Genomic DNA, 26,513 nt, shown 5'->3' on the forward strand with positions numbered 1-26,513 from the left:
CTGTTAGGAAAAAACAAGCTTTTTTGAAAAATAACGTAATCTATTGGACAAACATGCTTTTATGAAGAAAAAAACAGCGCCATCTGTTTGACGTAAAAGCAACATGCGCTATTGTTTTTCTATCTGCACAGAGAGACTGAGCCACTGTAACACGTGGCGGAGTACAGGTAGTTTAATTATAAAAAAATACTTCTAACGTATGAATAAAAAATGAAATAGCTTCACAATTGTGCAGGTGCAAAAAATATTAGCTACATTCATATCATAATGTTATTTTTAATTATTATTGTACGTATGATTATACAAAAGCTCGGGCGGAAATTAAATTTAAATATACCTATATTTTAAATACAGTAAAAATGTACATGATTTCAGAATATCAATCCACCACTAAAATGGTGGGAATTGCAAAAATGGAGTCCGTTGATAAGCCCGCGTTGGACAATTTGGCAACATTGCAATGTACGAGTATGAAAATGAAGCGCGTGATACATAGGTTCGCCATCTACCTGTTGGTTATCCCTGCTCTAAAGTAAAGGTTAGTATTGTGGATTAGCATGTAGCGTGCGAGTATTAGCGTGTGAGTAGTGGTCGAGTAGTGAGGCTCTCGACTAGCAAGCCAGAGGTCGGGGGTTCAAATCCTGGCGTGCGCAAGTAAATTTCATGAGATTAATGTGTGTTATTTCACAAATTACTAATTTAAAATAACATATAGCTTATTTACGGAACGTTCCAGAATGGAAGATATTAATTGGAACTGGGCTACATTAATATTATTATTCACTTAGTTACATCATTTTTATAACTTACCTATTTAAAATTCTTCCTAGATTTCCGATAAATTTTATGTAATTGATTAAATATTTTTAATTCGCTGATACGACTCATTTATAGTTTCTATTCAAAACTGAGATCTATTTATTTGAGATTCATTCGGTGGCATGTATCATTGAATTTCTTTGGAACCTTTTAATGAACTCATTAAAAAAAAAAAGAAAGAAAAAAATTTACATAAATTAATCACTTTTATATTGTATCACGTTTCACTTGGATGTTCACCAAATATAAAACTTACGAAACCTTTTCCGTAGAGTAAACTTACAAACTATCTAAATTTTATGTTTAGTTTTAAGTAAAATTATTCCTATTTAACTATTAACAAAGTCGTCCGAGCCTTAGAAGAAATGAAGGCATTTTAGAAGAAAAATAAATTGAAAATGAATATACTGCATTTCTTCGTTTGTTTGCTGTGTGGTGTGAGTTGCCAGATGCGATAAGGAGTTATTTGTTCGTAATTTACAACCTAAGTTAATCATTAACAAATGGGGTTATTTTAATACATTTATATAGGAGTCGGGCTTCACGTGTCAAATTTATTCATCGTGCAATTAAGTAAACATATATTTTATTATAATTTATCACTAGTAGTTCCATGAACAGTAGTAGGTAGTGCTAGCGTCAAAAAAATAATGTTTCTTATTTTCTATTAATTAATATATCGAAATCAATTTTTGGGTTAGTACTTAAAAACTTTACACCGAGACAACGTTTTACGTCTGTATCTGGCACTAAACTTGACACACTTATTTATTAATTTATTGGACAATTTGTATAGCGCCGCTTTTGTGAGATATCTCCTCAGGGGCGCTTTACAGTTGATGCAGGTATTACAAAAAATATAAATTCATCTGACATATCAAACGGACCTTTCAATCCTTACTACATAATCGCAGTTCCAGTAGCAACCGTGTGTAAACCAGGGCCTTGATTCTCGACGAAATTAATAAGAATGTCGAGTGATGTATGTACTTTCGAGGGCAATTGCGAGCAGCCTGGATTGGAGATTCAATACCCTGCAGCAACAAGAAATGGCGATCACTCGCCGCGGCAACGTAGCAGCTACAAATTCGCCCCATGTGACAATACTATATAACCGCAGTTATTATTTAAATGTCATCCTAATTATGTCTAGATAACACCTTTCGTCTCATATGGCTTACCAAGTCATACAAACTAGAAGTCTATTTGCGGAAAGTCAGTTGATTACTTTTCTTAAGATAACATTATATTATTAATAGAGCGTGTGAGCCCTTGAACAATCAACTTTTATTTTATGAGCTTGAAGGATAATTAGTAATGCAATTAGTTTTGTAACACCAACCGTTTTGTTCGGTCTATCAATATAACACTTTTTTAAAATTTTACAACTGCATTTCGAATCGAAAATTATTTTAGAAATTCTGTTATAATAGGTACAAATCATCACCCTCTTGTGTTACCGGTTTACTACATACATCGTGCTTTTTTGTAATCAAACACACCAATCTATCTACTTATGTATCTCTATCTATATACATGAACATACAAATGTTCGTTTGTTCAAAATTTAAAATCTCCGATTGCTTGGAAATTTTGACATATTGTTGCATTCGAATACGCATGTGTTTTAAAATATCTATATTATATGGATGTCAATTGTGACAGGTAAAAACATGCTTTTCTTAAAGCATCGCCATCTGTTGGACAAACATGTTTTTTTTTATAAACATTATCTGATGGAGATAAAAGCAACAAGCGCTATTGTTTATCTGCCAGACAGACTGAGCCATAGCAACGCGTAGCGGGGTATAGCTTGTTCATAATATTAATATTGCTAAATTATTATTTTTTCGGAAAATTATGTAAAAACGAGGATCTACATGTACCTACCTAACATTGTTTTTTTTTATCTATTCTTGAAAAGAAAGTAAAAAAATTAGAAATGAAAAGGGTAATTTCAAAATCCCCCGAAACTGGTTATTTACAGTTTTGTGCGATCCAATAAATAATTCAACTTGAGCCAAAAATTACAGTACAATAATCAAACCGTTTTTAACGCGTGACATCTCTTGTTAGAAACGTTAAGCTTTTATTAATCTCCTGGCATTTTTTACATGACCAAAACAGCTTGATAATAGTTTCGGTTTTTGTCAATAGGCGTCATTGTGCATTTTCCATATTATTATTCCTAGACAAAAAAATGAATAAAATATAATATTTTAAAATAATTAAATCATTGTTCACACCACAATTTGACTATTAAATAGTGGTATAAAATATTTTAGTGATTTTAAAACTTAAAATCAACCGCAAAGTTAATTTTCAATTGTTGAATGAATAATTTTATATTTATTTTCCAATTAATGTGTAATTCCGTTCACATTAGCGTTCTTATTAATAGTGGCAGACATTATAGTATTCTTTGATAAAACGAAGTGATTTAAAATTACAATGAGATAAAAGGGGAAATGTTCGAATTCTTGTTAAAACTTGACAATGAAATGCATGACATCTATTGTAAAATGCGTCAAGCTTTTATAAAGCGTTCGTAGGGTACAAATAGACAATTGCTAGAGATATGAGTTGCTGATTTCGCCAAGAGATGCCACTGTAATATTATTCCTCCGTTGAGGTACATTATTTTATCCAAATAATATTATTTCATCATACGATAAAAAAATCATTATTTCAATGATTGTCTAGTTTCGTTCACAACAACACTCTTTTAGAGAAAAGCATATATGCAATCCTGATTTTAGTAGGTTCATAATTTGATAGAAACATTGTCACTAGGGAGTTGCATTGATTGGCTAGAAAAATCACTCGAGAGGATTTTCGCTACCAAAATTAACAATGAGTTATATATTTAATATCGTAAGGAAGTGGGTTATGGATAAAAACAAATTTAAATTATAGGGAAAAAATTAGATTACTATTGAAACATGAAAATTGTTTGTTTGTATTTATTATTTTCGTATCGTAAAAAACTTATGCATAATTTTATGTACAAAATATTTTTTGAATGTAATATAATATTTCGTTTCACTCAAATTTATTTAAAATATAGGCTTAGGTAGGTATACTATGATACATTTTAGTTTGTCAGAATAAATTTAAATATTTATTTAAAAAATAACTTACGCAATATAATTAATTTGAGTTTAAACCTATTTATTTACACTTAAAAATATGTTTTATCACTGGAACATGTTCGCCCTTTATTCTTTAACTAGGATTATAATATAATATTATCTATTATTTATGTACACATTGGCGCAAAGGCGGCCAATGACTTTTAAGTGACATAGAGCAGTGCTTCAAATTTTAATTTTTTTGTATGGAGATTTTTCAGACAATTTTTCATATGGGGGGGGGGGGATATCCTGAAAATCTCCTAACCTAAAATATTAAAAAAAAAAAAAAAAAAAAAAAACAAGTTCAGCAACAACAGCACTGTAATAAACATCTCACTTAAAAGTCACGAGCCGCTACTGCAATTATGATTATAAAAGTTATATACAGGAGAATAATAAATTATATCATGCTAAAATCTAATAACTGGTTGGCTCTGCTCAAATTCAATGTTCATATTTCAGAACAAAGAAACTTAAAAATTAATAACTGGTTGGCTCTGCTCAAATTCAATGTTCATATTTCAGAACAAAGAAACTTAAAAATTAATAACTGGTTGGCTCTGCTCAAATTCAATGTTCATATTTCAGATTAAGAAACTTAAAAATTAATAACTGGTTGGCGTTGATCAAATTCAATGTTCATATTTTAGAACAAAGAAACTTAAAAATTAATTACAGGTTGGTGTTGACCAAATTCAATATTCATATTTTAGAACGAAGAAAATTAATAATTTATAACTGGTTGGTGTTGACCAAATTCAATGTTCGTATATTATTACTTATTGATAATAAATTATTATTAGATTCAATGAACAAATACTGTTTATATATTGATTAACATATATTTCTGAATACATTTATCTAAAAGTTTCCTTAAATTATGTTTAATTGGGTAGCTTAATTAAGGCACAGAATTCACAGAGATATTGAATAAGACACAAATGCATAGATTATGAAAACATATTTACAAATTTATACAATAAAATTAAATTACACAATATTTACAAATAAATATGAACATAATTATAATCAATTTAAAAAATATATACACCTACACCTAATCTAATCTATATTTACAATTAAATTATAACTTTTCTTATGGTTGTTGAGATCAATAAGAAAAAAACTGTTTTAACAGCTTTACAAAAAATAAGATAAAATTACAATGGACAGGAAAATAAAGTTCACTGTTAAAGTTTTAGACGCCGAATTTCCAGCGTCCATAGCTAAAACTCTAAAATCATAATTGCTATATGTGTCATCGCTGTACAAGGAACTGCTCAAAATGTCTCTTAAGCTTTCCGAGTATGGGGGAAGGTTTTGGCATTGGACCATAGGTGGCTGATAGGCTGTTGGTCTCTCTTTAACACCTCTTCTTCTGTTGTCCGTGTCCGCTTGTCCCATAAACAGAAGAGGAGAGCCTTGGAAATCAAGCTCCATCTTTAATAGTTCATACTCAATGCTTGGTACAACTAGTCCTAAAGTTGCACAGCCGTGCGTACTTGACATCTCACGTGGAACTCCCAGTTTCCATCCACCTAAACCACAATCAGGGTCTTTCTCCAAATGCTGCATCATGTGAGGATCAAATACAGTCAAGGAAGCTCTTTCCAAATGGAAATCCACTTCCGATGCTCCGGGCATGTGGTAATTATTTTTTCCCTTCTTAAAATGCCCCGCCGCTGTTACAGAAAAACTAGTTCCTGAACAAACTGTATCAGTATAGAATTTGTATTCGACAATCCAAGTGTTATCGCCTGAGTAGAATTTAAAATGTCTAGTCAGATACAGTCCCATGGGTCTGTTTTCACAATTTAAGGATACCCACTCTCCGGTAAGAAAGAGCGGCAGTATCGGTTTCGTCATCAAGTAAGGAGGATTTTTTTCATTTGCAGCTGCAATTTGAGAACACACTGGACAATGATGGAAGATATCCAGATTCTTTTTTAAAACCTTTTCACTCATTTTATCCTTAGCGTCCTTTGATGAAGCAATAGAGTCGATGTGTTCTACTTTTCCTGCATCAAAATGGCCAACGAAGCCCTTTTCACGAACGCGACCTCTTGATTCATCTACACCTTTGGGGTCGATGTTGAGTAATGATTCACTTTGGATGAGTGAGTCGCTTTCTAGTCCAAGAGTATCGGCAATCGATGTATCTACTTTGAGCAATGGCACTTGATATGACGTTGGTTTGTACGAAGCTCTTCCTTCAATCCTTGAGTGTATATCTCCCAGTAAAAGTTCTTGTCGGTAGTGAGTTACTTCAAAATCGCTATCAGTTCCCAGTTTGATCTGTACTTTGTAATGTTGCAATTCGTGGAATACGAGGGAAATAGAATTCAGGCAGTTGAAGCTTTCGAGGTGGCCCATTTTGAGGCCCTTCTTGTTGTGAAGTTTCTGGTTAATTTCTTGTCCGTTGGCTGTTGTAGTGAAAGGTCTTAGGTTCCCTGCTGTCGCGTCTTCACCCAACTTGAGTATAAAGTATTCGCGGAAAGGCATCCATCGCTTCTTTGCAATTCCTGTAATAATAAAAAAAGGAATAAATTAGTTCGCAAAATAATGTTACATATAGCTATAGAAATTATATAATGTGTAAATGGATCGACTGCGGTCTATTGTTACAATCAAATCTTTGAAAATTAATGTAATACAGGGATCTGCATTGTCCATTAGTAATACGCCATTTAACTATAAATTTCATTAGAAACCTGCTCTATCCAATATACTAAAATTATTTCTATAGTACATTTACTTAGATAATCTACACAGGCTTGCTTTGTTTACTGAAAACTAATCCAATAGTAGTCCATTTATCTGCTTTGAAAGTAGTGCTGAGATAATAGCAACTTTACATGTGTGTAGTAATTTAAATTGCTGTGCAACATGCTTTATAGATTTAAGATAGGTACTGTAAACCTTTGAAGATAACGTGGAAGCAAAGAGAGTGTAAGCTGAAGTTCTGTGAATCGTTTTTCGAATCTTGAGAAGAATTTTATACGTGACGGTTTGTTATTTCAATCCATTGTGACAATTAAAACTGCTGGCGCCATTAACATATTTATTAATATTGAATGAAAAGATTGAGGGGAATGGGAAATTGAAAGGGGACGTCATTTTTCATGATTGATTGAAGAAATGGATCAGAGCGAATTCCATTTTGCACTGGAGAAGACTGTGAAATTTGCAGATCAGTTGATCTCAGCAACTGAATTGAAGAAAAAATGAGAACGCCCCCTGGAAGACATCTCACTATAAAGCTATACAAATACTTGCGTTGGGTAATGTCAAGAGTTGGTATAAAACAAGAGTATGTGGGAGATGAGAATTACAAAAGGGTATATTGTATGATACAACGTATATGTAAATGTGAATAAAGCAATGAGTGTGTACCAAGACAGAGTTTTTCGGCGGTAAAACCTTTCTGACTGAAGTTAGTGAAAGTAATTGAAATACGGACTGTTTTCCAAGACATAGTTGAGTCACGGTTCGCCCAGTTCAAAGGTTAAGTGAAGTTATTTTAGGTTGTAACAACTTGTACAGTCGTGTTAGTAAGTCTATGTAAGATTATCTAAGCTTTTGTGAGGTTTTGAGGTGATGTTTTGTAAGGTTGTGCAAGGTTATGTTAGGTTATAGAAGTTGAGTTGGGTATAAATTTTACCATTACATGTGCTAAAGATCTTAAAGGTGAGCTACATCTTTTTAGCTGTACGCATCAGCCTTACTTTTGTAAGGTTTTGTTAGGTTGGGTAAATTAGGTTTTGTAAGATTATTTTAGGTAAAGTTAGGTTTTGTAAGTTTAGTTAGGTATAAATCTAACCAGAACGAGTGCTGAAGATCTTAGCGGCAAGCTACTTACTTTTAACTGTACTCAGCATTACTTTTGTAAGGTTTTGTTATGTTGGGTATATTAGGTTTTGAAAAGTAATTTTAAGTTAAGTTCGGTTATGTTACGTAGAGTTAGGTATAAATCTTACCAGGACAAGTGCTGAAGATCTTAGCGGCCAGCTGTTGTGCTACCTCGGCCGTGTGAGGCACCAGTCCCACCCTGGTAAGCGAGTACAGCCCCCCCGCACGCAGCTTACCCCGCGCTATGGCTGTGTACACGGGGCTCGTGCAATGCTCGTCTGCGTAATAGTGCTGTACGAGGCGGAATGAGCTGTTGGAGTGGAAAGTGTAGGACCGGAGTAGGAACTCAGGGCCGGGCCTTGTTTCGCATCTGTGGAAAACAAAAATACTAATTAGTATATTTTTATAACAAAAATTATACAGTAGCATCTCAGGTGAAGCTTTTTATAAACATTAACTCTAAACAAACAGACACTGAAACTATGTAATTCCATTTGGGGTATGCTCTGAGGCTGACGGATATAGGGAGGGAAAGATGGGGATGAGACTGACAGTTCAGACCTCGTAACTGAACACGGCTTAGGTTTTGTAAAAATTTAAGCAACTGATGACATTTTGAGAGGTGATATTTCACCAGGGCGATACTGAGATTACTGATTCGTAAACCATGGAGGCCATCAGTATACAATAAGTTAAAAGGATTTTACAATACCCATACCTAAGCGCCTATCTATGATTTTATTATTCTGTGTATTATTATTTCTTATGGCGATGCACCACGTCGTGTTATATTTGGAATCGGGTCGCTAAGATCAACACTCCTTATGTAAATGGCGATAAGGTTTAAATTCCCGCTCAACACCAGCCGCCTGTTTTGATTTATACAAGAAAAAACATGGCCAAAAATTATGTTTTATTTTATTTTGTGAATTTCAGGCACAGATATTTATTTATATTGCTTTAAAATTATTTTCTTAAGAACTTATTTTGCCACTTTTCACAGTAAAACCATAACTGAAAAGGGGTTCGTAAATAGGAGCTTTTGAACATAATTAAGCCTTTTTTATAAGCCTGGTTTCTTATTTCTTTCAGGGCTTATAAAAACACTTCGCAGCCTTTAATTAAATCATTTAAAATATTTCTAAGTGATCAAACAAAAACAAATTATTTTGCATCACTTGGTCTTACTTACTGCTTCGTCTTATTTTATGAGTAAAGACTTTACAAAATAAGGGACGTAATAAAATACAATGCCTACGTTATAATGTGAACCTATTTATGAATATTATGTGGTATGATGTTCAATATTTTCAATCCTTGTCTCACATAAATCATGGGTGTACCAGGAATCCATGAAGCTCAGGGGTAAAATTCTCCAAGTCAGATTTCATCAATAAAATATAGGTGTAATTAAAATCACTGTTGAAAATATCTATCGCGTAAATGGAAAAGTGTTAGTAAATAATGCAAGTATTATTATTAATACCTAATAAATAAAAAGCTCTTCTATATTATATTATATTATACCATTTATGTATGGTAAATAGTCGTTTAAAATTTAAAACTCGTTTTTAAGTAAGGAGGCATGTATTTTAAAATCTTTTAAGTAATTTAATAAATTGTAAGATAGTAAATTATAATTGAAATTTATTTATTCCGTTCCGGTTCCGGTTCAAGATGGTGGCCAAGATGGATACTATCATTTTAACCCGACAGAATTCGCATGCTCGTGGTTCCTACAACGATCTGTCAAGTCGGATAAATCAATGTTATGGTACTTACCGGCCCGAAGAAAGTTTAAAAAAAGAATTATCATTGAGATGGTGATATTTCTATGGACAAATTATATGTTTTCTTATTTGAAATAATAAAAAAATGTTACATAAATATTAAATTTATGGTTCATAATTAAGACGGTAGGTACCTATCTATTTAAGAACCTACTTACAAATCTTATGATTGCAGAGGATATTTTGGTTAGTTATGAGAAAATTAGAAACATACTTTTTGGACGCGAGTTCGATTGTTCACAGAGCTATGTACTAGTAGCTATTAGTGATAATGTGTAAGAAAGGTAACCTAATAGGAAAGACGCTTGGATTTCGAATTCTGCAGCAAGTACTGACTTACTCATTTTTAAAGGCTATTATTCTTAGTGAAATAGTTAGTAGTAAATAGTAGTAAAAGTAATCAGTAGTCTGGAAAGCTTACGTTAAATACAATATACAAATGCTTGTGCTAAGCGAAACCGGTCGGTCAGCAAATTGTAAATAAAATTTTGTGGTTAAAAACAATTTTTTTTTTCATTTATGTCGAACCACAGAGTGACTGCTTTCGAACAAAATACAAAAAGTAACTTTATCAAGTTGTGTCCCACCTCAATGTTGGGGTTTAGGCTGGCCGCATACATACGTTTTACGTATTCGATTTCCGAATTCGTTTTCCGTATTCGGACATCCGAATGCACGGAATCAGTAGAAAATACATTAACTGCCGCACACGTTCGTTTTAGTTCCGAACGGAACAAATTCCTTACGCACGTTCCGAATGCGAGCCGGCGCGTTCGGAGAAACCGAATGGAAAAATCTAATGACGTCATGTGGAACGCAGCTATTGCATACAGTTTGTTTGTGCCGACGTAAACGTACGGAAATTTCCGTTCGTAATTCAGTGTTGCCAACGGATCTTGACCTAATATCGCCGTTTCTCATACATAAGGTAGCGTAAAGTAGCCGAATTTGCTGTTAGGTGGGACATGTTTAAAATTGATGTTTTAACGTGAAATTAAAAATTTCGTGGAGGGGGGGGGGGGGTGGCTAGAGAATTTCAAAAAAATAAAATTTGTCCCCAGAAAATAAAAAAAAATCATGGGGAGGGTGGCTAAATAAATTTTTTCGGCGCCGATTCTCGCTCTGAGTAGCCTAAATGGCGATATATCGCCCTTGTTGGCAACACTGGTAATGACGTTTATACATTCCGAATGAAGAAAAACGAACGTTTGCGCTAGTCTCACGGAATTCCGAATACGGAAAACGAATTCGGAAATCGAATACGGAAAACGTATGTATGCGGCCAGCCTTATTGTGTGGTCAATGAAAACAGAATAAAATAAGACGAATAAGTTGGAATGCCAGGAAAACTTATTTTTCTTAAAAATTGTAACGCTTGACTTAAGCTTGTATTACTCAGAGGTGTTCGCGCATTGCTTGTTAGGTCTGGACTTTTTCGTCATCATAAAAACTAGGCACGAAACTCGTTTGCTTTTTTGTGCTATGTAAAATGTAAAGCTAATACCGCGCTAACTGATTGAAATGACAGGCCCAGCCTTGTTAGCATATAATATTGTGAATACACATACGACTTAACCCCTTTGTTGCCGTGTTTACACGCCAGTAGGTCTACTCAATTCCCAGGTCAACGCGTTGACCTTCAGTTGGAACTTGTAATTAATTGATCGTATCGGAACCTATTCGTTTGTACAACAAATTATTTTGATTGGTTTTTGACTAATGGTGTTTGAAGAAGGTATCTTTTGTATACTCAAACAAGTTTTATTATAGGTTATGATATGACTCATATCTCAACGGTCTTTCTTAAAGGATAAAAAGCCACACCTCTCTGTTCTACCTTGAGATGATTTTGCACAAAAACGGCGCTATACAAATCATCCAAAAATTATTATTATTATTCTAACTAAGTATCATTTATTTTGGTCATTCGAGCCGGATTAAACATCTTCCGCCGTTCTTGTTATATTTACGCGCTTACTTGTTCTGATAATTCATTGCGATCACAGTATGTTAGCTTAGGTAACCACTTGAAGGACACGACACGAATTATCTTGTTTGTGCCTATAGGTATATCTCTGAGAATCTGCGGCATCTTTTCCTCAATTCAATATACCTATTAAAAATCGACCGTTTTAACTTCTTAGATTTTTGCCTAACCTAAGAATGACTAAAATAACATACTACCTCTGTGGGATGTTTTGATATATTAATTTAATAAAAGGTAAAATCAAAAACCCACTGGGTAGGTAGATGAAAATTCGAAGTTCGGTTAAAAAAATCTCAAAGACACCCATAGTATTTCGTTTCCAAGGTATTAAGTTTCAAGAATTGGAAATTGGATACGATCAGAAACCCCTATTTCATCACATCAATCATGCTCGAATATTTAATATAATATGTATAAGTCATCTGGAAAAGTACACAAACTTGACTATTTATTTTTTGTCTGTTCTAGAGTCTACTGATAAAATCGTCGTCCTAAAAACAAAAAACAAATAGTGCGGGACAAGAACCAAATGCCAGATATAAAAAAATGAAAAGATAAATAACGTTCCCTTGTCAAAACAAAAAAGTGACAAGTGATTTAGGACCAAAGCTGGCTAGCTAGTATGGGAAAGAAATGTCATAACCTATTTGGTTAGACAGAAATCCTGTCAGAAGTGAAGTGTAAAGTAAATCGTGATGTACAAAGAAACGGGCTCCAGACTTCTGAAAATAAACAACTATGAATGTACGTACGCAGAATATTATGTGCCTTTTTGAATCTTGAAAGGGGTAGCGGAGGTGTTTATTTATTCCAAAACCTCAATGGAACCCAAAAATATTTTTATTTTGAGGTGTCGGGTCATATCGGATTGCGTCACCCGTTTATTCAAATTCTTTGCTTTAAAAATAAATTGAAAAGCCTTTCGCTTCGTATGAAATACGTACGCTACAGAAGTCCTTTTCATGCCAGCACAAAGGGAGTGGACGGATATAATTATTTCAGATCTGCAGGAATTTATACTCGTATAAAATGGGAAGCTGACAAACGTAAGAAATCTGTGGAAAATAAGCAAAAGCAATACAAAAGAAATTAAAAATCTAGAATCAATATTTTGCAATACAAAAGAAGATGCATTAGCAAAGTTTCATTGGCAACATTTCATTCGTTATCTGAAAGCATTGATTTATGGCCGGTTATTTTCAGAAGCTGTCATATTGTCACAGACCCCACGCAAATGAAAAAAAGATCTAATCGCAAAAGCCAATTATATTAAATCAGATTACCCAAAACATGTATGGCGTGATATTTATGTCCTTTGGGAACAGCAGATGCATTCACATAATATATTTAGCCAATTTCATAGAAGCGTCCCAAATAGCAAAAGACAGTCCTATTGTCCCTGCTAAACAAACACGAAGGCCTCTTCTATTCACTGGATTCTGCACTTATTGACTTTTCGAAGTCAAAAAATACAAAAAAAAAATCTTCCAGGGTAAACATAATATATGAACAAACAATGAATGTTGGATGAACACACGCTGTGTTGCAGAATGCCATAGACATTTTGAAATTTCAATTTGGGGTGCCCCGTGGACTTTTTAAATGGGCAGTCATGGTTGATGTTTTTGTTACGATCTCTGGCCAAGACTTTTAAGATTTATGGCATGTTTGTTCTGAAGGTTTTACTAAAGATAAATACTTAAATAAATCGGAGACAGGTGACTACCTAGATACGAAACTAGAGCGGATCCATTTTGAAAAACAATAGTTTTAAGCTCATCGATAGGTACTGATAACGAACAAAATACTAACTACAAAATAACGAATTTATATGTATGTACATTAAGGCAAGCCTGCCGATTTCCAATTAAAAACGAGTTAAATCTGTGATGTAACTCAAGAACGTTATTAATTATTATTTGGCTTGATTGTAAATTATTAGGGTGCTTATGCAATAACTCACTAATTAATTAAACGAGCGAGAAATTCGTAATGTAAAAGTCGATGTAAATATTTAAAACCATCCGTCTTTACCTGCGAGCAGAGAAACACATAAGCACACAGTGGACAGGTGCCCAGAGCCATTTAAACCCTGATTTCGTTTAGATACAAACTAAGAATAAGAATTATATCTCCAAGAATCGAAAACGAATGGCTTCCTTTCGGTTAAGTAATTTATAATCTCCAAACAAACAAGAACCCATTTTACGGACAGCGAGGGTCCGGTCGAAATACAAGAACTACGAAACAAAACAAAAAACAAGAACTCGAGCTCTCAATACAGTTTTAGGGATTCGAAAGCTTTCCGAAGATTGGAAGTTATTGATCTTTCGAAGAGTGGTTTTGTGATTTCATCTGGTTTCTGCTTCGGCCCGTGTTTGGTGCTCATGGTATTGCGTGATAATCCGTGATGATAGAGCGTGAAATCAATTTGTGAGTCAATGGAAAATCGCTTTTTGTATGGAGCCGTTCCGTTTATTCTTCGTTTGGCTACGGATCTCGAGGCGTTGTGTTATTTATTTTTACAGTTACTGTAGTTAAGATGACATCTGAAAGACGAGAGAGATCAGACACGCTTCATAGATGACTGTAGATCGGATTCAATTGTAATAGTTTTTTATTTTTAAAATAACACGAATGAACGTATTTCAAAGCCTAGAGTAAATAGCGGCAGTTTACATTAAGTCTTCTAAAGTTTATTATAAATAGCGGCATTTTATGTAAAAACCCGCGGTAAGGTTTCAGAAGTTTAAATTCTTGTGACATCTTGTATGATGCCGAAAAATATAGGTTAGCGGTTACTTTGAACCGCGCTTCTAAACACAAATATAAACAATGGCGTAAGATTAGACACGTGGAACGCGTAAATAGTAAATAGACTGATCAAAGATGATGCTTCCGTCTTTTTATGAGGTCCATTAAACGATGCTGCGGGGGGTACAAAGCTGAATTTTGGTTGCGAGTTCCAAAATTGGTGTTTGGTTTTGGCGATTTTCTCTGATCATTTGTCTTTTTCTAAGACTCTCTAATACACTTTGTTGATCATTCTTAAAGAGTTTTGGGCAGTCAAGATATCTCAGAGGTAGAGTCGTTTTTGGTGCGGTACAAGAATACCAACTGAAAAAGTCATCGGAACCATCGAACTCCTAATTTGGGAAATGTTGTAAGAAAGAATGAAGCGAATGAGGGGAAGTGGAAGGGTGAGAAATAGGAATATGGCTATTCAGATCTGGTCACCAACCTAACTAAAGTCTTTATGACTAAACTCTTTGTATCCTAACTAAAGTATTTCTAACCAAATTTCGTTATTTTATCACGATGACACTGGGAGTACTTATCATCCACTCAGAATTTTTTTATTGAATGATTGCGATATTCTGAAGGTATTCGGTTGGATGGTAAATGTCTCAATGTTGTTATAATGTTTTAATTACAAAGATTTTTCAAAAATATCATGGTGCAAATTCTTATTTATTGGTCAGATATTTTGAAAATTCGGTAATTATCTAAACAGTAAGTACCTACACAGTCAGAATTAATTAAATAGGTAACTTCAGTAGAAAGTAATTTGTCTGCGTCCGAACTGTTTACTTGCAGGACATGTTCCAAGTTTATTGTAGGTTTAATCAATAAAATTGGGACATGAATGCCGATCAAATTAAATGCCGATTAAGCAAAACAAACAGTGAACAAGATGCAATAAACACAACACTGAGCGGGTTATAAACGAGGAGAGACGCCATTGGCTTCAGTGGACCGCACAATAAAATTAGATAACCCTCAACTTAGAGAGGGACCGATCGATGAAGAAGTAACTAGAAGTAACGTTACATTGTTTTCAATCTGTTAGCAAGATGGCCGCTATGTGAGCCTCATGTGGAAAATCGTGAATATTTTATTCAGAAGATAAGTGCACATATTGTTATGGTTTCAAAATTAGAAATAGCTGTCACTTGTTTATTTTCTATCAAAATGGCTAAATAACACAATGGCAAAATGTTTTAACCTAAGCCTAGCCTAATCTAATAATATGTTTTATGTATGAAAATGTTGCCGATGATTTGATTTTCGCACGTAAACGGTGCTATAGAAATCCAACCATTTTTACAATTATTAAAAAATAAAGAAGTTATAAAACCCCAAGATTTATACTTAAAATGTATGTACCTATATATCCTTTGAATGAGCATATTAGATTAGTTTGTGTTAGAGTACAAAGTAAATCGACTGCATAGTTTTGGTAAATAGATTTGGGAATGTTGTCGACATATTATTTAGAGTTTCCGTATTAGTGATGAAACGAATTTTTCATAAATACTTAAGTACAAATATACGATTATTTTACAAGCAATAATTATTAGCCTGAAACACTCATCCACATTGAAAAATCTCCTGATAAAAGATACATGACGCCGACGGGACTTGTTTAGATAGACAGGAGATTTTTCAATGTGGATGAGTGTTTCAGGCTAATAATTATTGCTTGTAAAATAATTGTTACCCTTTGTGCTATGCATAAAAAAAAATCTTGTCTTACATTAGTTTACCAAAAAAAAAACAAATATACGAGTTTACCACTCCATAATACACATTTTTTCTACGTTCTCTAATATTATTTTTTACATATCATATTTAATATGCTGCGCTGATTTCATATTTTAAAGAAGTGTGTTATGTACATATTTCACTTGGGTTTAACTCATGCCTTACACTCTGTAACTTTACCATTACTATACCATACTATGCTCTACCATTGTTACTATATACAACAAATATTTAACACAACTGTATTACTGCGATACATTAATTTCATATAAAAAACCACTAGGGCGTAAATAATAAATACATTTATAAAAGTGGGTGACTGGTTTGAATATCAAACTTGAATCGTATCACTGCTACCCGAGAGTCTTGCAATCCTCCACTTTCTTAATCTACCAGTTTCTTCTTTCTAAAATTCTGCTAAAATTCAAATCTATGCTTGAAATTTAGTAAAATCACAATGAATTTATAAAAACAAAATTCACCGCCATTTTTAAAATGTTAAAAAAATTGATCCTTAAATATTTGGTTCCATTTTTTCATCACTGAGCTGCGTCCTTTGTATTCAAATAACCCGAGAGAATGACCGTTCAAAGACGACAACCGCGGATAAAAATCTTGTCCAATCAAAGCGAGGTATTCAAATAACGCCGGGCGCGTTCCAAACAAATGTCAGGCGCTTGTCAAATATTTGAAAAGGCGGGAAGCGACTTTTTGTGAAAAGAGAACAACTAAATAAACAAATTAAATAACGTGGTTACGAGTGTTTGAATAGGAGAAATGGGGGAACGGTTCTACCGATTGTAAGTATGTAGAATATGTAGATATACTCGTAAATGTTCACATGTTGACATACATAGCACATAGCTCGCTTCTACTGTTTCCAAGATACCACACCACACGATGTAGGAATGTTTTCTTTTTTACTTTTAGGAACACGTTTTTTAGACATGATTCTATTGGTGTTCATTTTAACTTCGTGTTTTCTGATAAGACTGTGTGAACTAACGACAATTAGGTACTTAATTTTCCACAATTTAGAACATTATTTTGGACATTATTGAATCTTTTTAAATTGTAGGAACATTTACATTACGTTTACATTTACATTATTACTAACAATAATATTGTTTTATTATTTTGAACTTTGGTTGACGTTTCTGAGTGACAAGCAAATGTATTGAATTGAACTTTTGAACCCTAAACGATGTAGTTGATGCCATCAGCATGACAGCTAATGAAAAGCTAAAACGGAAAGAGAGTCGGCTTTTAACTGGAACCATTCAAATGTCAACAGTTGAAAATGGCGCTGATCGTGGATTTGATGGTCATCATCAAATGCGAGGTAGTTTGAAACGCCTCAACCGAAATACAAATTCAGCTTAGACAATCAATGTGCACTTGTGGAGGAGTGTCAATGGACCCATCCCCAAGACACTACAAGCGATTGAAAATAAATTTGACAATCGAATAATTCTACTTTCGCAATGTCGCAAATGTCGTCCTGTGATCGTGGCATCACGCACGGCAGCGGAATGTGCCCGGCAACGCGTCTCGAGTCCCGTGTTCCGTATCCCTTGTCCCTTGTCCCGTGTTCAATCCTCGAGGCCAGGCAAGGTCCGGAATTCGGCAACCCGGGACGCGCGAATTCTAACTACCGGAGTGAGTAATCATTTAATCACGGTTTAAATTTGGAATCCAATTAAATGGCTGCATTCATAATGCATTCGTAAGCAACTTCGTTAGATTTATTACTAAATAACTTGCTAACCATATCGCCGTTTTTGCAGGGGTAGAAAGATTGGATGGACGGCCAAAGACAACTCTTTTTTGGCAACCAAGCAATGGGAGTACCTCTAACTGCTCCCAACTGTCCGGTGCCAGGGACAGACTTCGTCATACCCAATCGGAGTTTGTCGTGAACATGGAACTAGGATTTCCTTTGGTCGTTAAGCTGGAGAGAGTGGGAAAGGAAATATAAAGAGGAAAGTTGCGAAGCAGGTACCTGGCTATTTAGATCTGGTCATTAAACAAGACTGCTACCATTTCAATTAACGTTTACATTCTGGATGGTGGTATTTTACCGGGAGGATATTATTTATGGGTCGTCTTTTATTGTACATCCGTAAGAATTCTCGATGAAAAAAAACGTGTTCTATTTTGGTACCATTGGCGGACATTATTTTTAGACGTCTGTCATGGTTTTACGTCTCTATATTATGTTAAAATCGCGTATGTTTATTTCGTTTTATGTTTTAACCCTTTAATTATTAGGAGACCAAATTTGTCCCCAAACATCATACGAATTTGGGTTCCTGATATTTAAAGGGAAATATTGATAAAAAAATATATAAATTTCACTGCTATTTTTGATGATTTATTGATGGCAATGGCAAAGGCAAATAACATATGCTTTTATACTGTGATCTATGATTATGTTCAAGGTGTTGCCATTTTTTGACGATTTTGTGCCAAAAGTAAATTCTTTTTATATGGGCTCCAATATATGTAGTTTCCAGTATTGTGGCGATCGGCATGAAAAAACGCACCGTGTAAAATGCCCACTGTAGAACCTTCTAATTTGAAGTAATTAACCAACTAACCATGGCGCAGTTCCTCACAGTGTTAAGCAGAGAAAATAGAACGCCACAAATCTTTTGACATACACATTCTGTTATTTGGACTCTTTGACATGATTTGACAATTCTCTATTCTCCTCAATATCGATATCTTCTCACTTCTCCATCTCCAAATCGACAAGGAGACATTTATTAGTGAAACCAATAAATAGCGTTCCAAAACAAACTCATTTCTTTTGAATTGAATTTTACTATTTTAACTTCAGATGTCGTTTGGTTTTTGGATGTTGGATGTTTGGTTGAATCGGCCCAGCATGATTGTCTTTTATGGGTTTCTCGTTTGGAATTCGTGTTCTCGATGGAGGCAATAAAGCAATAAAAATAGCAATAAACGGAGCCAAGATCATTCGGGAAACATCAAAGAAATAACTTGATGAAATCCAATAATAATTACAGCTTGCGGTTAATATAACAAATGACTTGTTCCGAATTATCATGAATGGTGGAAACTCGTCCGACTTTCAAAGCGATGCACTACGCAGTAATGCAAAATCATGTGTTTTTGGTTTGAAAATTTGGTCGCCTAGAAATGTTTCAGATGCTTTAATTGAATACTGCGAGTAGAATACATCTTGGCCTTTAAAATAATCGAGTATTTTTTAGACAAGTCTTTTTATAAGCCCAGAAAAATATAATGTAAAGGCCTATGAAAACTGCTTTAAAGTTCAAAATCTCCAACTTACGAACCCATTTTCAGTTATGATTTTATTGTATAATGTGGCCAATTAAGTTATTTATAAAATGATTGAAAAAAAATTAAATATTTATGCATGCACATCCACAAAATAAAATAAAAGGCACTTTTTGGCCATGTTTTTTTCTTGCATAAATCAAAACAGGCGGATGATGTTAAACGGGAATTTAAACCTTATCGCCACCTACGTAAGGGGTGTTATTGATAGCGGCTCTATTTAAAATATTACACAACGTAGTGCATCGCCTTAAACGTACTCATAAAACCTACAAAATAAAAGAGAGTTATGTTAGTTTACGTAAGTGATTCTGTAAAATGTTGTTATGCTAAATAACATGTATGAAGAGAAGGAGAAGAGGAGGATTTCGGAGTACTTGACTTGCGAGATATAGTCACTACACAAAGATTTGCCAAATACATATCAAGCCCCTGAGGTGATATCTCACAAAAGCGGCGTTAAACAAATTGTCTAGTAAATTAATTAATTAAATTAACGTTTAAATTTTGAATAGTTGTGTTGCGCCAGATATTTGAAGTGATCGTAAAGAGCCTGTGGAGATATTGCTGCATTCACTTTGGCCCGTTCAAAGATGATTTTGAAAGAGAAATATGTAAATACGATTTTTAGAGGGAACGCGCTAATTTTAAAAAACGATAAAAATTAAACGAAAATGGAATAAAACACGATTCGTTTGAAATAGAGCAATAATCGGTCGATAAATGCTTTAGTTGCATTTAAATATAGGTATACTGTGAATATTTTCATGTCTATAACATATTAAATAACAGAACAAAACGTGTTTTAAATAATTTTCGGAGTTTACTTCGCGATTTTTATTCAATTTCATATAATTAACGTTTTGTCAAAGATAGATTTGTTTTACTTTTACGATTCGTTCTTAAGTTCAACAGCTCGGCTGTGGAACGAACTACCTCTGTGTTTCCTCCCTCCTACAACATGGGACTCTTCAAGACCCATGTTCACTCCTTCCTCTCCACAAAAAGACCCTCCACACAGCATCCCCAAAGATGACATAGGCCCTAAGGGAAATTATTTTCTTCAGGGCCTCCTGTGTAGAGTTAATATAAAAAAAATTACTTTTGGAACTTAAAAACTTATAGAGTTAACGAGAAACTTATAAATCGGTAGAAATTGGGCATGACGATGTAAATAATAGATGTTGATCTAGATAGAAATAATAATACTACCCAACCTTCATCTACTTCTTTTTCCTCTGACTAATGTGAGAGGAAAAAGAAGTTTTGGGTAGTATTCGACTATTTATATCTGAGCACTAAACTAAGATAGCTAAAGCCATTTGAAGTAGATAACGTTTATTTTACCAGGCCTCAGTCATACCGTAAGAGCCAGAATATTGTGGCATTTCCATTGCCAACGGGGTGGCTGAATGAAATGTGGGAGGGGATGACCGCACAAGAGTCCCAACTGCTCCCAACCGTCTGGAGCCAGCGAGACTATGGCATTCCCAACTGTGGTATGTTGTAGGACTGAAGGTAGTGGGGAGGGGAAGGAGATAGGAGGAGGAAGGTTTTGAAAGTACCTGGCTATTCAGATCTGGTCACCAAACACGGTCAAAGCTATTTCAAGCTACACTTCAATTCTGAATGGTGGTCTTACACCAGGGCGACGTTGAGAGTATTTTCCATTTTAGTCCCTATTCTAAAGTAGTTAAAGCCATGTATCAATAATATTTTAAGGTTGTTTCTCACCAAGGGCGATACAGAGCACGGAGAGTGGTGCCTATCTCTCATTCACTCCGGGATGACTAAAAATGATTGATTATGATAAAATATATAATATAATTTATGTAGGTACGCAAGTCGCATAATCTATTTTTTACAAAATAGATTCGTACTTACTATGTAAATGAATTGAATAAATTTCGGTTCACGGTACGGATTCTACTAGAGATAAGAAAGTAAACAATTATAGATTATTGATTTTAGGAATGGTGTAATAAAGTTTAAATAATTTGTAGGCAAAAAAAATCGTAAATCGTTCTCGTAACTAACCGTTCCCGATCCAATCATGTCCGTGCCTAGAAAAACCCGTCTGCGGACTCGTCGTACCGCTCGTAAAATCTGTTTAAAGCACCTTAACTGAATCATTATTTGATGTAGGAGTTTGTTTTTATGTTTATGGCTGTAGGCAATGTTTTTTTGATATGTCAGTCTGCCTCGTTGATGGAACGTCGATGGTAACCCGCTTAGGACTGGAATACGTACAGTGGGATGTTGGGTCGTTTGTACCCGAATCGTGGAGTATTTTTTTCCCATAATATTAAGCATAGTCCTCAGATTCTAACTGGCGATTCTTACGCATATTTAGAGTAAAAAAACAGATTTTTTTTTCTCAGAGACTACTTACCGTTAGCAGTAGGAAGTAAGGCGGTTTATATCCTTGCAGTGCTTAAAGAAAAAAAAATACTGTCCGAGTACTTGCTGATATGAAATTGAAAGAGCACATTTAGTAAGGAACTGGTACCAATTTTGATGTTCGTTTGAGGGTTAAATTGATCGAAATCGGGCTGTAATTTCTAGCTGTGCTTAAAATTCATCCAATCTCGCTTGATTCATCCAGTTACAATGTGTAGTTAACCAAAATAGATTTCTCCGCAGGCCGAGGAACGACTCTTTGTTTATTTTCCAATAGCTTAAATGCATTACAAAACCTACAACCTTCATATAATTAGACACCACAGCGGTATGTTTATATTTCGGTTATATAAACAGTTTAATGTAGGTACAGCTCGTACCAAAAAATAACAAACACAGCCTTATTTTGTTATTGTTTATAAACATTCTAGACAAATTTCCTTATTACTAGTTTTACTAACGAGCTTCGTCTGTGATTTGGATTCATGTAAATATTTTCTTCATTCTGCCGAAATTTGAACAAAATATATATTTTTTTAAATTACGTAATAATTAAAAACTCCCTCAGAATAAGAGGATCGTTGTTATGCAGAAGAAATTTAAATACGCATACATTACTCTTTATACTTTATACCGTAGGCAGGCACTTAATAACCTCCGCGAAGCACAGCTTGTTCCGAATTAAATAACAGAGCTATAGTAAACAGACCGCCCCCGTATTCCAACCCGTTCCATTGTTCTTTTAAAAAGGTAAAACAAAAGAGTCAAAGGGCCGATCGCTTTTTGTCCCCCTTATTTAAATTTAAATTCCGCGGCTTGGGTCCTACGCGAATGCAAATCGGGGGACTTTGTTATTTGTTATAGTTGCCTCGACGTTGACTTTCGGCAGTCGAAATTCGACATTCGGTCTCCAAGAACCTTTGTCATTGTAGATGATATAAATCTTATACGAGACGGTCGGATCAAGTCACGACCGGTGAGGATTGAACTTGAATAGGAGGAGTTCTCAGACTTGCCCAAAATTGGAAAAATATCTATTGAAAACAATTTGCATGTAGAAGGCAACTTTTAAAAGTACGTTTAATTTCAAATAGAGAAACTCATCTGAAAAACTGATTAATCTGCGCTTGATTTTCAAGAATAAAAATGGTCGCAGCTATAGAATCTAATATTAAAATAATTTTAAAGGATTGCGAATTTCGATTATTTAACACAGCATGGGCAATTCTGATATTTTATAATTAATACTTCAGTTCAGTTTTCAACGTCATATTCATGATGATCTATGAAGCTTTGAAATATACATTTATCTATGAAAATATAAAACAAGCCGCTACAATTTCAATATAAATCCATGATGGTAAGAATGGTTGTTGGTTTTCAACCAAAAATCAAATAACCATAACTTGTATTGGTAAGCACAACTCTACCTCACGAAGCGTTAATCGGGTGTAACAGCGTTGGCCAAATATTTAAAATGTTTTATGGAGTGCTAAGTGCATTGAGAAGTCCAAGGAGTGCTAAATTACAGCACCTTTCCTCCTATAATGACTTGTTCTTAAAATCGATATCCTGGGTCACGTAAGAACACAGTCTTACTACAATAACTACGGTAAAGACATCCACGGGATCACTTTAAACTTAAAAACATGGAGTTATAAAAAGTCATGTGCATCTGGAATAATAAGTGTAATAATTGTAATTATTTCCTCGGAAGCCAGTTCGGAATGCGAGCTAAAAACCAGCAGACATTCGACGTTCGCACTGCTGCCGTACCAACCGATGACCGGACATCTACTTTTTGTTTAATTTCGATTTATATTGGTATAAAGGAATATGAATTATTCATCAGACAGGTTTCACGAAGGGACTGCCCTGATCGTGAAGTAGTATCGTTTAACTTAAGATTAATTCGATGCAGTATTTATATTGTAAGGCAGATGGGCGCCTATTCGTTAGGATGAAAGTGCATGTAAAGGAAACGGACACGAATACGCATCAACTCGTAATTAAGAGAGTCGTTACTATTCACAATATAAAAATAATGTTGATTTCATCATTATTAAGTGCTCATAAAAGATCCTCAAGATATAATTTAATGTGTATATTATAATTGAGTTGCATCTTCGCAAAATATAAACGGTACCGAAGCTTTTTAAGCTTGAATTAAAATTTGTTATTTTGGACTTGGACGGTTTTTGTAAGGTCAGATTGAATATTGTCCTAGTGCTTCCTGGTCGTCCTCTCATTGGAAGTCGGTCATCATCAATGAAATCTTCACCCTGCAGACTTAATCCGGAATAATTTAAATTCAGAGGATCTGCATTCGTACCAGTAATGCAAGTCTCGAAGTACTGAGGAACTGTGTCTTCCTTTGCTTTGCATTCCATCAATCTTATTTAGAATGTTCAGTTGGTGCCGCTCATAATGAATCCAAGATATCATTTAAGCCTTCATTATCGCAAGATTTTATTTAAACTTCGCTGAACGTCTTTTTATAAGCAACTTTGTGTATTTTTGATTAAGGACAAGCTACAAATTGCTTCCGCTTTGCTAAAAAATAAAGAACAAGAAAGTCCAATGAACTCAAGCTACCAAAAAAGGACAAAGCAGAATATTCTTCAAATGGATGAAATACTATAAAGCCCACTGGAAAGCATAAAAATAACACTAACTAATACGTAAGTATAATACATCAATGGTTAAAATAGATCGTAAGAACAAAATTAAGCAAAATAAAATGTAATAGTATATAAGTTATAATTAGTTATTTGTATACAAACTTATAAATAACTACAATAAATAAATAAAATAAGTAAGCCCAATTCTAAACATTAATTAAAATCTTCGTGAAAATAATTATAGGCCCACCTTTAATTATTATATGATGTATTTATGAAAACGGATTGCCGAGACTACGTAATTATTTGGTTAATTGGCATATTGATTAAAGGTACTACAATTCAACCAAAATACATGGTTTGAGCACGTAGTACGATGAGTTTCGCAGAGAATATAATTAAGACGCGGAAGCAGATAGAATAAGAAGTCGGTGGCATCCCTGGAAGACCTTTATAGGGCCAATGCTGTATGTAGAAATGTTTTGTGGGGGGTTTGTTTCATAAAGGTAAAGAGTGAACAACTTGAGTGAGTTTAAATAAAAAAATATTGCATAAATTTATCCAAGTTCATTCGCTTTCCTAAACTAGTATTTTTGCCAAGAGCAGAAAATGTACGATAACATTACCTTTATATGAATGCGGATGAGGCAAGAACAAAATATTAAACGAAGGAATAAACCTTTCGAAATCAATTCGTGTGATGGGTTTTACAAGGAGAAAACTTACCGATATAAAATATTGCTAATGTATTTAGAATCTCTTCAATTATGCGTATTAATAATGAATTGAGAGGTTTCTTAATAAGCTATTAATAAAATAAGAATGTGCTATGGCGATGTCGGAACACAAGTTCATAGAAAATTTAATATTGTCGCATTTCGTCTTTGTGTACTACCAGGACAAAGGCAGGTGCATAAACATGTGATCCGATATATTATGAATGTGCTTAAAGTTTTTTGGTATAAAATGGTATCCCGTTTTTAACAGTATTTAAAAATCAGCAACACTCATTCGATGCACTGAAGATATAAACTGATATAAGTGTGTTGTGAGCGTGTCCGTGTGGTCGAAATATCATCATTTTTCTTTACTTCTATTTCTTGAACAGATGTTTTATAGATCAATGTTATTTCTGTCTAGGAGCCGAAATGTCTTAAGCAAATTGGCGACAGCAGTTTTCTTCTAATTTATTTCAAATATACCTTACTCGATAAGGTATTTTCACTGTTTTTTTACCATCGAAAAAAATACGATAATGAAGTTATTTTTATTTTTATTTTTATTTTTACATTTGACGAATAAATTTTGTAATGCGATTTAAAATGTGCCATTTTAGATTTACTGCGAAAATGACATATTCGTGAATATGGCGACCGTTGACGTCGACTTGCCGCCTTACCAGCCATTGGCGTTTTCTATGTCATAATGACTTTGTAGCCAGTTGAAACCGTTTCGAACTGTGCAGTTTTAGAATGTTTTTAAAATCAATAATTATGAATTAAAACATTAAAATTACACATTTTTAGTACAATTATCAGAAACAGAAAAATAAACAAGTATCACTTACCCTTCAGATACCCATTTCCCGTGTATGTTTTCCGGGGAATCCAATACAACTGTGGCCTTCTCTATAGCACTCGCTCTCCTCACTGCCTGCTCACACGGGCCCCCGCCCCCTCCTGTTGCCGTGTTCAGCCTGAAGGCATCGCATTGCTTGAAGGAAACTGAAAAAAAAATAACGCATAAAAGAAACATATTTATCTACATAAAAATAAGTAGGTATATGGCAATTGTAAGGAGCTAGATTTTGGCGTCGAAACCGTTTCAATGCATTCACAGACTAAACTAAAAGCACGTCACTATCATAAACCTAAATAATTCTAAGAAAAATAAACTCTATTGAAAGGTAGATATGTAAATACAATTGTTATAGAGGGTGCGCTAATATTAATAAAATAAATAATAAGCGTACACAAAAATATTTAATATAGCTCGAATAGTTTAAAATAGAGCAAAAAATCTGTCGACAAATGTCTTAGGG

The 26,513-nt window shown here is 34.2% G+C and overlaps 1 protein-coding gene across 1 annotated transcript in view; it reads right to left on the bottom strand.

The window, feature by feature from the left end:
• Positions 1-3,799: 3,799 nt before the first annotated feature.
• Positions 3,800-26,513, bottom strand: part of LOC149422523 (protein APCDD1-like) — a 28,171-nt gene continuing 5,457 nt past the window's right edge. The window contains exons 2-4 of the mRNA XM_089633846.1: positions 26,040-26,196; positions 7,931-8,172; positions 3,800-6,475 (exon numbers count right to left, since the gene is read on the bottom strand). Of these exons, the coding sequence (XP_089489972.1) occupies positions 5,094-6,475; positions 7,931-8,172; positions 26,040-26,196 (1,781 nt within the window). The 3' untranslated portion in view covers positions 3,800-5,093. The remainder of the gene's footprint in view (positions 6,476-7,930; positions 8,173-26,039; positions 26,197-26,513) is intronic.

This window comes from Hesperophylax consimilis, chromosome 7, assembly GCF_061612785.1.
Source record: "Hesperophylax consimilis isolate HC1 chromosome 7, BYU_Hcon_1.0, whole genome shotgun sequence".
NCBI classification, from domain to species: domain Eukaryota; kingdom Metazoa; phylum Arthropoda; class Insecta; order Trichoptera; family Limnephilidae; genus Hesperophylax; species Hesperophylax consimilis.